At 44.2% G+C, this 15,213-nt stretch overlaps 1 protein-coding gene across 2 annotated transcripts; it reads right to left on the reverse strand.

Annotated features, from left to right (window-relative positions):
* Positions 1 to 233: 233 nt before the first annotated feature.
* Positions 234 to 6,016, reverse strand: LOC124693038 (annexin Gh1-like). Of its 2 annotated transcripts, XM_047226483.1 has the most exons (6): positions 5,903 to 6,016; positions 5,674 to 5,819; positions 5,337 to 5,555; positions 1,082 to 1,294; positions 376 to 650; positions 234 to 339 (listed from the first exon to the last, which is right to left on the reverse strand). In XM_047226483.1, the coding sequence occupies exons 1-6, from the start codon at positions 5,976 to 5,978 to the stop codon at positions 327 to 329; spliced, it is 942 nt and encodes a 313-aa protein (XP_047082439.1). In that variant the 5' UTR covers positions 5,979 to 6,016; the 3' UTR covers positions 234 to 326. The 2 variants fall into 2 exon arrangements, with proteins under 2 accessions (XP_047082439.1, XP_047082438.1); XM_047226482.1 differs by having other exon boundaries at positions 234 to 650; positions 5,903 to 6,014.
* Positions 6,017 to 15,213: the final 9,197 nt, after the last annotated feature.

Below are 15,213 nucleotides of genomic sequence, written 5' to 3' on the forward strand. Positions count from 1 at the left end.
GAGATTAGCAATATTTGTTCATAGAGCTGATTTCATAGTTTAGGGTGGCATTTTAATTGGTTGAGACCATTCCTCTCCCCTGTCGCTACTTCAGTTAGCTGATCATGATCATGAATCATACCAGTAGAGACAATGATTTTTCAGCTCTAACTGAACTGCGGTCTAATCATCCAGAGTGAACTTTAGAATGCACCAATGGTATTTTCCGCAGCTCAAATGATGGAATCATATAATTTACCAGACGAGCACTGCCATGCAGGCTAGTTTATAATCATTCAGGAAAAAACAACACATCTCGCAGTTTTAAGCACTCTTTATTCCCCCCATCACACAAGAAGGTAGATCAGACATACGCCTCAGTACTCTGCTCCGAGGAGTGCAAGCAGCATATCTTCATAGTCTCTGGTCGTGTCCTTGGAAACAGCTTTCTCTAGTGGGACGCTGTTCCTCTTCTGGTAAGCCTCCTTGATCAGCTTCAGGTCCACCTCGGCACGGGTGGTTATGATCCTCGTAAGGGAGTTCTCGTCTGTACCCATGCTTCCAATAGCCAGCCTGATAATCTTCTCGAAGTATCTGTCGGGGCAGGTGAAGCACCTTATGATCGCCCTCAGGGTCGCCAGGTACTCATCCTTGGGGTCTTCCTTCAAGTCCTATTAGTGATCAGCAAAAAAAGTTATGAACAATGTCTCCTCAAACTGTGACGTGTAAATAACTACTCTTCTGTCAACATGTAACTATTATTATTACTATTTTGAAACAAAGATATGTAGTCGATGCTTAAATTCCATGAAATTGCACAGTGCAAGTGTTTAATAGAGAGGATGTTGATGAATACATAAATCAGTTGTACTCCCTCCAATCCATAATAAGCGTCGGAGATTTAGTACAAAGTTGTATTGACTTTGTATTAAATCCCCGATACGTATTATGTAGGAGTAGAAGTTTTTGTTATCATCATTCAGCTTGATGTCTGTCTGACGAAATTCATCATTCACATAGTTCCACCCAAAGACGCAACACTTTTCATCTCTTGATTGAAAGGGGAACTATTACTGAAAGGAAATGGATATGTCTTATTCACCTTATTGATGGGATGGCTGAACTGATCATTGTAACTGTTGAATGTTGCAAGCAACTGAGCTTTGCTCCTTGTAGTGAGAATCCTGATGATTTCCTCATCACCATAGGCCTTGTCATTGATCTTACCCTGGAGTATCTTGGCTTCAGAGTGTGCCAACGATGTGTTCACCTCTGGGCCGTCATAGCGGTATGCGCTTACAAGAGGAACCAAAAGCTGAGATGAAGAAATAACATATCTGAATTAGGGGACTGTGAGTGTTCTTTAGCACCACTATTATATGCTGTTAAATACTTCAGTATTATAATCACATTACTTATTATCTGGATTAGTAGAAAATCCTAAATACAGAACACGTATCAATAATATCAATCTTAATCAAAGAGTGGCAAGTCCTATCAACCTACCAAAATGCACTTAAAAGAAGCATCAAATGCTGAGATGAAGAAATAACCATTTTGAATTGGATTCTCTATGTGTTCTTTAGAAGCACTAGCATGATCAGATTTTGAGATTCTAATCATTTTTATATCCGATCAGTGGCACATTGTACAAATAAAATGCATATCATGCTAGTAATTGTGTTTATAACCATAAAATGGTCCAATCAACCTAACATGACGAGAGACCGCCGATCCAGATCTCGTATGCCGAGTTGCAACAGTACAAAACTACAAATATCTCAGACAGAATCATCAAACATATACCATCCTTGCTCTAGAAGACTAGGACTATCTTATCAGTGTCCAGATGCAGTAAAAATGGAAAAGCTGCATTAGATCAGATACATGAATAGAATGATTAGCTGCTTAACCAGTCATCTCCATGACACATTATACTACTCAAGACAGCTAGAGGGTGACATGTTGCAGTAATCAAACATGATCAAGTTACACGACACAATGTATCGAAGATTTGCATATTAATCTAGTCAGAGTTGAGCACTAAGAAGGACAGCGTCTTAATGAGGGTTGAGCACTAAGAACCAGTCATCTCCACGGCAAATTATACTATACTAATCATATCAAGACAGCTAGAGGGTGACATCTTGCATAAATCAAACATGATCAAGTTACACGACGCAATGGATTAATGATTTGCATACTAATCTAGTGAGAGTTGAGCGCTAAGAAGGACGACATTGGTCGTGATGCCATTTTTTAGTTTTTTTTTTACCATAGATAGCGATGTAGTATTTCAGAATTTAGTCATTATTTTAACTGGTTCAGCAGCATATTCTAAAACAGAACGCATATCGTGATATCAAGCTTAACTGAAGAGTAACATGTTTATAACCAGAGAATGGTCCGATGAACCTAAGAGCATGTCTAACAGGCCCCGTATTTTTTCGCCCCGTATAACACGAGTAGAGGGCCCTGTATCCGGGTTTCGCCGGCCAAAAACTCGGGCGAGCTAGCAGAGCCCGTATCCCCACCCCGTAAAACAGAATATTCTGTTTTACGGGGTGGAGATACGGGCTCTGCTAGCTCGCCCGAGTTTTTGGCCCCTCAAAACAGGGTTTTTTGACAAATTGCATATTAGAACCAACACACCATTCACATAAAATAAATGTTTTACATCACACAATAATCGTCTTAATTATTACAATAATGTTTCTCGGAAATGTCAACAAATGTTCTAATGGAAGAATTAAACAAATAACAAATGTTTCACACATACAACAAATAGGAAATGAATGTTTCACACATACAACAATGGGAAATGAATGTAAAAAATCATTGGCCATGCAACTGCCAATGGTGATCAATCAGATCTTGGGTGAGCTGGTGATGAGTCTCGGCATTTTCAATGCCTCGATGAGCTGCAAGAAAAGCTTCAAGCCGATCAGGGTTCCTCTCGGGCTGCACTCGGGTGCCAACATTGTCATAGAAACATGGCAAGTTTAAACCGCTTTCATCTTCAATGATCATGTTGTGAAGAATCACACAACATGTCATGACATCAACAAGAGTTTCCTTGTCCCAAAACCTAGCAGGACCCCCGACAATTGCAAACCTTGCTTGAAGGACACCAAAAGCTCTCTCAATATCCTTGCGGCATGCCTCTTGATTTCTGGTGAAGCAAGCTTCCTTTCTTGTCAAAGGCCTGTCCTTTTTCTCTTTTATGGACTTGACAAGGGTTGCATAGTTAGGGTAAATACCATCTCGTGAGATAGTACCCCATGGTGTACTCATTGTTCATAACTTTGTAGTTACAAGGTGGAGCATCACCCTTAACTAGTCTTTTAAACAAAGGGGATCTATTCAAGATGTTGATATCGTTGAGTGTCCCCGGCAATCCAAAAAAAGCATGCCAAATCCATAAGTCTTGAGAGGCCACAGCTTCAAGAACAATGGTAGCATCACGGCTTTTGCCACAATACATGCCATGCCATGCTTTTGGACAATTTTTCCATGTCCAATGCATGCAATCCAAACTACCAAGCATCCCCGGCCACCCCTCTTTTCATTGATCTCCATGAGCCTTTTTGTATCATCCTCATTTGGAGCTCGGAGATACTTCTCTCCATACAACTTGATCACCATCTTGGCAAACATACGCACGCAATCCGTGGTTGTTTGCACACCAATGCGAAGGTACTCATCGGTATAATCTCGCTGGTATACCGTATGCAATAACCCTCATGGCGGCAGAAATTTTTTGGTATGGGCTAAATCCCATGACTTGGGCAGCATTTCTTCTTTGCTTGAAATAATCGCAATTTGCCTCGCAATCTTTGACGATTTTCTCGAACAAAGTCCTACGCATTCGGTACCGTCTACGGAAGAGGCGGGGAGGATAGGTCGGTACCTCGGCGAAGTAATCTTGCATCAGCCTGCTCGTGGCCGACGGCGCGGTTCCGCGGAATGCACATACGCCCCATCACGGATCCTTTCCGCTGATCCAGCAGCCTTCATGCGGTCCTCCGTTTGCTTCAAGCCGAAGAGCAGCACCATCATCTCCGTGTCGTCGTCGTTGAGCAAATCGTCGATGTCGGAATCATCCGACGACGACCAATCGGTGGACGTCGCGTCCAAATCCGCCATGTGCACATCCTCCGAAGCCATCTACCACGGTGTACCATACATCAGCCCCAAATCCGACCAATTTACCGGCGGCAACGAAGAAGAACGCGGCGGAATACTCACCGAGGTGCGGCGGAGGTGCGGCGGGCGTGTGGCGGTGCGGACGGACGCGAACTTCGGCGGGGGTGCGGCGGAGGTGCGGCGGGCGTCGAAGAACCTCGACGAGGCTGGGGCGGACGGCGGAGGGGCACGGGTGGCGGCGGATCCGACGGATTGCGGCGGCGGCGCGCGGGTGGCGGCGGCGGCGCGCGGGGAAAACGGGTGGGGGGAACTGAAATGTCCGCGCGCGCTTTCGGAATTGGGATGCTGGCTTCGCCCACTATCCCCGCTCCCACCCCGCACAAGTAGGGGGCGAGGACCCGCCCCGTACTCGAAAACAGCAAAAATCGATTCGGGGGCCGTTTTTACGGGGCGTGCTAGACGGCCGGTAGACGCGAAACCCTCAAACCGGCGGTTATTATACGGGTTTGCCCCTTTTACGGGGTCTGTTAGACCTGCTCTAACAAAATGCAGTTACAGGCATCCCGCTGGTTGCAGGAGGCACCAGAAGCTGAGATAAAGAAATGCTACAGTAGCATTTTTTAAATTGGGCACTGTAGGTGCTATGTAGCAGCAGTAGCATGAATTACAGTTACAGTAATTTCAGATTTTAATCATTTTTTATATCTGGATCAGTAGCATATCTTGCAGACCAAATGTATATCGTGATAGATAGCAACTGCGTTTAGAACCGTAAAATGGTCCCAGTCGACCTCACATGGAGAGACACCGCCGGCAAATTAGTGTAATCCAGATCTCGTTCGACAAGTTGCAGCAGCGTAAACATCTCAGATGGAATCATCGAGCATACACCAGCCGCGCATCTAGAACTATCTGATCGGCGTCCAGAGAATAAGTGTATAAAGGAAAACACTGCATCAGATCGATCGGTTACATGGGAATTATGATTGGCTGCTTTGCTAGTCGTCTCCACGGCGCATTATGCTAATCATGACAGCGGGAAGGTGAAATGTTGGAAAAGAATTAAACACGTTACATATATGTTCAATGGTGAATTAAATATCCACATATTAATGCACCGATGAGTGGGCGCTGAGTATGCAATTTTAAGCGTGCATTCTTTTACCAGATCAAGATCAGCAGATCTCAGGGAGGTTGCGACGTAGTAGTACCTTGCGGAATTCTCCGGTGACGTGCGCGGCGACGTCCTCCTCGAGTGATCGCTTGAATTGGGCGTGGTAGGCCTGCTTGGCGGCCCAGAGCTGCGCGGGCGTGCGCGTGCAGGCGATCTCGACGAGCGCGCGGCCCCCCGCGTGCCACTTCTTGGCCTCCTCGTTGGCCAGCACCGCGTCGCGCTCCGGCGGGTCCAGCGTCCACTGGATCACCGCCCTCTGTTTTCGGGACAACACACGCGCGCGCGAACCGGATCAGACAGACAGACAGACATAGACGCGGATCGGGATCGCGATGAGCACGCGGCGCTCGATCGATGGGCGGTGCTATTATTACCTCGAACTTGCCGTGGATCTCGTCGTTGAGGGCGCGGAGCAGCTCCTCGCCGTAGGTCTCGGCGTAGGCGGCGCGGATGGCCCGGCGCTGCGCGGCGTCGCGGTGCGCCAGGATGTCGATGATGAGCTTCTCGTTGGTGCCCCAGCCTGCACGCGGAACAAAGCAGAGAGATGAAGCGGATCGCGTCAGCTGTACGTCCAGGCACATGCGCGCGCGAAGGGGGCCGGACCTGTGAAGGCCTTGCGGAGCTGCTCGCAGTCCTCGGCGACGGGCGGGACTCCGGCGGGGACGGTGAGGGTCGCCATTGCTCCGGTGCGGTTCGTGCGGTCCCTGTCTGCCCCTCTGTGCGTGATTTCGGGATTGGGGAAGGAATGTGCTTGGTGTGCGCGCGGGGAGCAGGCGTCGCGAGTCGCGGCCTTTTTATGCGGACGGAGGGAGAGGAGTGGTTGGATTGGAGCAAGGTGCCGCGGACGTGGCGCTCACCGACAGTGCGAGGGCCCAGTGCAGTGAGTGGAGGTTGCCGCGTGGGGCCCGCGGGTCGATCACCTGCTCTTATTTCCATTAATTTTTGAGTATATCTACTATAGCAGATTTCCATTAATGTGAGTATATTAGCAAATTTCCATTAACTTTTTTTTCCCATTAACTTGAGTATATCTCTAGCACATTTCCATTAATTTCAGTATATCTTTAGCAAATTTGCATTAATTTCGGTATATGTCTAGCAAATTTCCATTACTTTCAGTATATCTCTAGCAAATCATGTAAATATCGGTCTTAAAAACACATGTGGAGAGAGTGAGTGGAGAGGGTGTCGCCGGGCCCGACGGGTCCATCACCTGCTCATGTTTCTTAGACTATCTCTAGCTGATCCTGCAAATATTGGCCTTCAAAAAACACATATAAAAGCACAGTAAACGTGATTTAAGGGCTGAAAATATGTTGCGCACGCGCGAAAGAGAACAGTATAACATCAGTCTGAAAAGATGCCATGCATAGGCCCACTTGTCAGCATTTTCCTTTCCCCCCTTCTACATACCTTCCACTTCCGGTGACCGCATGCCCTGCCGCCTCGCGCTAGCCCTATGGTGATCGCCCGGCGCTCGTGTGTGGTCAGGCTGCCCGTGCATGCTCGCGCGTGGCTACGCCGCCGTGGTGTCTACGACCAAAATAGGGGAGGTCCGTAACGGTGGTGTCTACGGCCGGAATTGGGGGGATCCGCGGCGCATTGGGGAGCTCTGCGGCGGTGGTCGGGCTAGAGGGTGGCTGGGCTAGGCGACGGTGGTGGTATCTATGGCAGAATTTGGCTCGACGAGTCTACGTGTGAAAGGTGTTAGCGCGAGCTAAAACTTCTGTCCCGCCAAAATTCGAGGAGGAGTACATGCCACACTCGCTTTGGTTGCCCATACCTCGAATGTAGAGATCGGGGGAGATATTTACCGACCCCCTTAAAAAAATTACCGATCGTGCGTGTTTACAAGATCTGATCGGTCTCGATTTTCGAACAAAAATAAACGATCATTTTACAGTTTTGGGCGTGTTTACGGATCTGCTACAGTTGCTCTTAACGAGGGTACGTGTCCGGCGTGTCAATGGATCTGCTAGAGTTGCTTTCAACGACTTCGGGTACGTGTCCGTGCCGCGTCGTGATTTGGACAGGAAATGAGAGCGACGTCGTGCTGGATAGGACAGGGTGTGGCCGGCCGGTATGGACACTTGGACTTGGTTTATAAATTGACGCTGATAACGTCGTGATAATTATGTTTTTCCTTGACGTGGAAATGTGAAATCGTGATGAATATTAAGTTGGTGACAGCGCTGGCTTACCAGATTGATTGATCATGCAGAGGAAGGACGCACGATGTGCTCGCCGTTATGGAACCATCTTTTGCCTACAGGCTACATAAACTAGGACACCAGGCATCTAGTCGTTTTTCTTTGTTTTTGTATAGAGTGGTTTTTCTCTCGAGCTAAGGCAAGCTTCATCAGGGTCTTTCATATAGCCTGCGGCATTATCGACGACTTGGCCTATGTGTGCGCTGTCATGACCAGCCATGTATGGGGACGCCCTCTCCTAGTAGCACCCCCCTATATGGCGCACACAAAAGGGTTTTTGGTTCATTTTTTACAAAATCATAGCATTTTGCAAAGTTAAAACATATAAAACAAATAAATATGAGCTCCACAATAATTAAAATAGCAATAAAATCATTCATGCAATACAAATAAAATATAGTCGAAGCGACAGATCCTTTGAGAGCCCACAAGTGATCTACTAGATCATTTCGTAGCTCGTGATGAACAACTTCAGCACTGGTCTCCTAGTGCATCGCGGGAAATCAGCAAGCACATGGTGATCAACAGTGGCAATAGGATCATGGTGATCATATCAACGATCATCCCTTGCTAGCAGATCTTCCCTCTCACTCTCGATGATCATGTCGTAGTATTGAACAGTAGAAAAACGAGATTGGAGCACACCAAACGGCCACTCGACATCCTTCATGCAAGCCTCCTGACACGAAGCAAAGTGAGCCTTTTTCTGACCTTGAGGCTCAATCATTGTCTTCACAAATGTCAATCACCGTGGATAGATGCCATCGGCTAGTTAGTACCATTTGGTATAGTGATGGCCATTGATCTCATAATTGCACTCTGGATCATGGTCTCCAGCAAGTCTCGTAAACACCAATGAGCGCGAAGCATGTTGATGTCATTCTGAGATCCCTCCATGCAAAATAAAGAGGTGCCAAATCCAGAGGTCATAATGAGCCACAACTTCAAGCATCACACTGCAATATCCATGATACCCTTTGTACAAACTTTGCTAGGCAAATTGACAGTTATTCCATGATCAATGCATGCAATCAATGCTTTCAAGAATTCCTGAAAATCCCCTTTGTGCATTTTCTATCATGATACGAGTTGTTTCTTCTCATATAGTGTGGTCCAAACACAACCACTGCCTTGCAAAATCGATATATGTCTTCAATGGCTATGGACCCAACCATGCGAAGGTAGTCATCTTGCCTATCAACAGGGTGTCCATATGCAAGTATCTGATACGTCCCCGACGTATCCATAATTTCTGTTGTTCCATGCTTGTTTTATGACAATACTTACATGTTTTGCTTGCACTTTATGATGTTTTTATGCGTTTTCCGGAACTAACCTATTAACAAGATGCCACGGTGCCGGTTCCTCGTTTTCTCGCTGTTTTTGGTTCCGGAAAGGCTGTTCGGGCAATATTCTCGGAATTGGACGAAATCAACGCCAAACCTCCTATTTTTCCGGAAGGCTCCGAACACCGAAGAAGAGTCGGAGAGGGGCCAGGGGGCCACCACACCACATGGCGGCGCGGGCCAGGCCTAGGCCGCGCCGGCCTAGGGTGTGGAGCCCCCAGGTGCCCCCCTGCGCCGCCTCTTCGCCTATAAAACCCCTTTCGACCTAAAAACACCGTACCAATTGACGAAACTCCAAAAAGACTCCAGGGCGCCGCCGCCATCGCGAAACTCCAATTCGGGGGACGGAACTCCGTTCGGCACCTGCCGGAACGGGAAGTGCCCCGGAAGCCATCTCCATCAACGCCATCGCCTCCGCCATGTTCCGTGAGTAGTTCCCCCATGGACTACGGGTTCTAGCAGTAGCTATGTCGGTATACTCTCCCCCATGTACTTCAATACAATGGTCTCATGAGCTGCCTTACATGATTGAGATTCATCCGATGTAATCGGTGTTGTGTTTGTTGGGATCCGATGGATGATACATTATGATTAGTCTATCTATAAAGTTTGTGAAGTTATTGTTGCTCGCAATCTTGTTATGCTTAATGCTTGTCACTAGGGCCCGAGTGGCATGATCTTAGATTTGAGCTCTATACTTATTGCTTAGATTGTATCTACAAGTTGTATGCACATGTCACTGTCCGGAACCAATGGCCCCGAAGTGACAAGAATTGGGACAACCGGAGGGGATGGTAATGATGTGAGGATCACATGTTTTCACGGAGTGTTAATGCTTTGCTCCGGTACTCTATTAAAAGGAGTACCTTAATATCCAGTAGTTTCCCTTGAGGCCCGGCTGCCACCGGCTGGTAGGACAAAAGATGTTGTGCAAGTTTCTCATTGCGAGCACGTACGACTATATACGGAAAACATGCCTACATGATTAATAATCTTGATATTCTTTCTTAATGCCTTTGATTCCTATCAATTGCCCAACTGTAATTTGTTCACCCAACACTTGTTATTGGAGAGTTACCACTAGTGTAGATCGCTGGGAACCCCGGTCCATCTCTCATCATTATATACTCGTTCTACATGTCATTGGAAGTAGTATCAACTATCTTCTCGTGCCATCGCTCTCATATTGCTATTACTGCTGCTGTGTTACTATTACTACTGCTCTCATATTACTGTTACTTTCACATCACCCCTGTTGCTAGTGCTTTTCCAGGTGCAGCTGAATTGACAACTCAGTTGTTAAGGCTTATAAGTATTCTTTACCTCCCCTTGTGTCGAATCAATAAATTTGGGTTATACTACCCTCGAAGACTATCGCGATCCCCTATACTTGTGGGTCATCAAGAGCTGTTTTTACGGCGCCGTTGTCGGGGAGGCATAGCTCTACTCATAAGTTCACTCGGGGAGTACACTCTACCTCTCTCTCTGTTTTATTTTATTTTGTTTTGCTTAGTTTACTTTTGTCTAGTTTATTTTTGCTTAGTTTATTTTTGTCTAGTATTAGTTTGCGTAGTTTACTTTTGCTTAGTTTATTTTTGTCTTGTTTTATTTGTCTCATATACCCAAAAATCCATAAAAAATTGAAAAACCAAAAAATTAAAAACTGCTGTTATGGGAGAACCAACAACCTACTTGGAGCTTATAGAATGTTATAATAATTATAGGAAATCAAGAGCTGGTGAAGTAATGAGTGCTATGATAGAAAAAGTGAATACAATTGCTAAAATCTTGCTTAAACGCCATGATATAAACTGTTGCTCTCAACGGGATACTAAACATCTTAAATTTCAATGTGGCTTTAGTGAGGAATTTTTAATTAAGAACTATAATCGGAATTGCTATATTCATTATGGGTTCGAAGAGGTAGAACAATTTGTCTTATTTATGGGAGCCTCCGAGATCGAATCCTTCATGGTTGAGAATTATGAAACTTGTGTTGTTTGTAAGGACCTTAAAGATTATGTCTCTTCTATCCTTAATTGTTGCATAGAATGCTTCGGTAATAATCCTTATATCATTGATTATAAAGAGAGACTCATTAATGCACAAGAATGCACTCACAATTTGCGAGAACCGGTGGAAGAAGAAATTGATGAACACGAAAGCTCATTGGATGAAAAAGAGGAGGAAATTGATGAACCTGAAAGCTCATTGGATGAAAAAGAAGAGGAGAGCGACGAACAAAAGGAGGAAGAATGGATTAGCTACCCATGCCAACCTTCTAATGAGAGTAACTCTTTATCTCTTACACTATTTGATTGTCCTCCATGCTTATCGAAAGAGGTTGAAGGTTATGTTCCTGTGGATTCTCTTGAAATATTCCCTATGAGTAAAACTTCTGAGAATAATTATGCTACTGTTATATATGATAATCCATGCTACTTTGATAAATCTTATGATAATGCTTTGTTTGTGTCTGATGTCGAAATGCATGGTACTAAAGAATTTTGCTTAGCAAATGTTTATGATAAAGCTCTAGATGATGGTCCTATGTTACTTGATAATATTAATTGTGCTACTAATGAAAATGGGATTGGAGAGTTCTTGACTTATTCTATGAGTCCCATATCTCTTGAGAATGATCAACTACCTTGTTATATTATTAATAAAAGTAAGTTTGAAAGCATTAAATCCACTATTCTTGAACTTGATAAAAATTATATGTTTGTGGATCATGAAAAGTATGCTGCATGTGATAGCTATATTGTTGAGTTTGTTCATGAAGCTACTGAAAATTATTATGAGAGAGGAAAACATGGTTGTAGAAATTTGCATAGTACTAATACGCCTCTCTATATGCTTAAAATTTTGAAGTTATACTTATTCTATCTTCCTATGCTTGTTACTTTGCTTTTCATGAACTTGTTTATTTACAAGATTCCTTTGCATAGGAAGCATGTTAGGCTTAAATGTGTTTTGAATTTGCCTCTTGATGCTCTCTTTTGCTTCAAATACTATTTCTTGCGAGTGCATCATCAAAACTGCTGAGCCCATCTTAATGGCTATAAAGAAAGCAACTTCTTGGGAGATAACCCATGTGTTATTTTGCTACAGTACTTTGTCTTATATTTGTGTCTTGGAAGTTGTTTACTACTGTAGCAACCTCTCCTTATCTTAGTTTTGTGTTTTGTTGTGCCAAGTGAAGCCTCTAATCGAAGGTTGATACTATATTTGGATTTCTACGCAGAAACAGATTTCTATCTGTCACGAATCTTGGTCCAATTCTCTGTAGGAAACTCAGAAAATTATGCCAATTTACGTGCGTGTTCCTCAGATATGTACGCAACTTTCATTAGTTTTGAGTTTTCTGATTTGAGCAACGGAAGTATTTTATTAAAATTCGTCTTTACTGGCTGTTCTGTTTTGGCAGATTATGTCTCTGTTTTTTGCATTGTCTCTTGTGGACTTTAAGCGAGGTTTTCTAGACGTAGAGAGCTGTAGCTAATATTTTATTGAGTTCTTGCAATGTGCCACTACAGGACCAAGGCGGATTCAAATTTTTTGAGTACTAACCCCTCTAATGAAGTTTATGAGAAGTTTGGTGTGAAGGAAGTTTTCAAGGGTCAAGAGAGGAGGATGATATATGATCAAGAAGAGTGAAAAGTCTAAGCTTGGGGATGCCCCCGTGGTTCATCCCTGCATATTTCAAGAAGACTCAAGCGTCTAAGCTTGGGGATGCCCAAGGCATCCCCTTCTTCATCAACTTATCAGGTTCCTCCCCTGAAACTATATTTTTATTCAGTCACATCATATGTGTTTCACTTGGAGCGTCTGTATGTTTTATTTTTGTTTTGTTTGAATAAGATCGGATCCTAGCAATCCTTGTTTGGGAGAGAGACACGCTCCACTTTTTCATATGAACACTTGTTCTTCGTTTTACTTTTAATGTTCAATGATAAAAGTTGGAAGCTACAATACTTATCTTTATTTGGTTGGAAGAAGAAAATGCCTCATATGTATTGGATAATTTGACACTTGGCAATTGTTTTGAGCTCTCAAGTAGATCATAAGTTTTTGCATGTAGTTTAAACCTATTAGTGGAGAACTACCGTAAAGCTTGTTAAAATTGGTTTGCATAATTGATCTCTCTTAAGGTCTAGATATTTTACGGTAAAAGTGTTTGAGCAACAAGGAAGACGATGTAGAGTATTATAATGCTTGCGATATGTTCTTATGTAAGTTTTGCTTGTACTCGGTTCATACTTGTGTTTGCTTCAAACAACCTTGCTAGCCTAAGCCTTGTATCGAGAGGGAATACTTCTCATGCATCCAAAATCCTTGAGCCAACCACTATGCCAATTGTGTCCACCATACCTACCTACTATGTGGTATTTCCTGCCATTCCAAAGTAAATTGCTTGAGTGCTACCTTTAAACAATTCAAAATTTATCACCTCTGATTTGTGTCAATGTTTTATAGCTCATGAGGAAGTATGTGGTGTTTAGCTTTCAACCTTGTCATTTACTTTTGACGGACTCTCATATGGACTAGTGGCACATCCGCTTATCCAATAATTTTGCAAAAAGAGTCGGCAATGGGATTCCCGAGTCCCAAATTAATTCACCAAAATAGACACTCCTCCATGGTATGTGATTGTTGGACGGCACCCGAAGGATTCGGTTAGCCATGGCTTGTGTAAGCAAAGGATGGGAGGAGTGTCATCATAATAAAACTAAAATAAAAAGGCACTCCTTCATGGTATGAGATTGTTGGCGAGGCACCCGAGGATTCGGTTAGCCATGGTTTGTGAAAGAAAGGTTGGAAGGAGTGCCACACAAAAATTAAATAAAATGGGAGCCGCTCTTGAAAGTCCGGTTGGCGAGGTAGTTGGTGTACCCATTACCATTCGTTGACAACAACAAACACCTCTCAAAATTTTACTTTTTATGCCCTCTATATGTTTTCAAAACCAAAGCTCTAGCACAAATATAGCAATCGATGCTTTCCTCTTTGAAGGACCATTCTTTTACTTTTAATGTTGAGTCGGTTCACCTACTTCCTTCCACCTTAGAAGCAAACACTTGTGTCAACTGTGCATTGATTCTTACATACTTGCATATTTGCATTCATCATATTACTTTGTGTTGACAATATCCATGAGATATACATGTTGAAAGTTGAAAGCAACCGCTGAAACTTATATCCTCCTTTGTGTTGCTTCGACGCCTTTACTATGAACTTATTGCTTTATGAGTTAACTCTTGTGCAATCTTTTGATGCTTGCCTTGAAAGTACTCTTTATGAAAAGTTTTGCTATATGTTATCTACTTGTTAGCAACTATAGATCATTGCCTTGAGTCACTTCATTCATTCCATATGCTTTGTAATAGTATGATCAAGGTTATGTAAGTAGCATGTCACTACAGAAATTATTCTTTTTATCGTTTACCTGCTCGGGACGAGCAAGAACTAAGCTTGGGGATGCTGATACGTCCCCGACGTATCCATAATTTCTGTTGTTCCATGCTTGTTTTATGACAATACTTACATGTTTTGCTTGCACTTTATGATGTTTTTATGCGTTTTCCGGAACTAACCTATTAACAAGATGCCACAGTGCCAGTTCTGTTTTCTGCTGTTTTTGGTTCCAGAAAGGCTGTTCGGGCAATATTCTCGGAATTGGACGAAATCAACGCCAAACCTCCTATTTTTCCCGGAAGGCTCCAGAACACCGAAGAAGAGTCGGAGAGGGGCCAGGGGGCCACCACACCACATGGCGGCGTGGGCCAGGCCTAGGCCGCGCCGGTCTAGGGTGTGGAGCCCCCAGGTGCCCCCCTGCGCCGCCTCTTCGCCTATAAAACCCCTTTCGACCTAAAAACACCGTACCAATTGACGAAACTCCAAAAAGACTCCAGGGGCGCCGCCGCCATCGCGAAACTCCAATTCGGGGGACAGAACTCTGTTCCGGTACCCTGCCGGAACGGGAAGTGCCCCGGAAGCCATCTCCATCAACGCCATCGCCTCCGCCATGCTCCGTGAGTAGTTCCCCCATGGACTACGGGTTCTAGCGAGTAGCTATGTCGGTATACTCTCCCCCATGTACTTCAATACAATGGTCTCATGAGCTGCCTTACATGATTGAGATTCATCGATGTAATCGGTGTTGTGTTTGTTGGGATCCGATGGATGATACATTATGATTAGTCTATCTATAAAGTTTGTGAAGTTATTGTTGCTTGCAATCTTGTTATGCTTAATGCTTGTCACTAGGGCCGAGTGGCATGATCTTAGATTTGAGCTCTATACTTATTGCTTAGATTGTATCTACAAGTTGTATGCACATGTCACCATCCGGAAC

Source organism: Lolium rigidum, chromosome 2, assembly GCF_022539505.1.
Source record: "Lolium rigidum isolate FL_2022 chromosome 2, APGP_CSIRO_Lrig_0.1, whole genome shotgun sequence".
Classification (NCBI taxonomy): Eukaryota; Viridiplantae; Streptophyta; class Magnoliopsida; order Poales; family Poaceae; genus Lolium; species Lolium rigidum.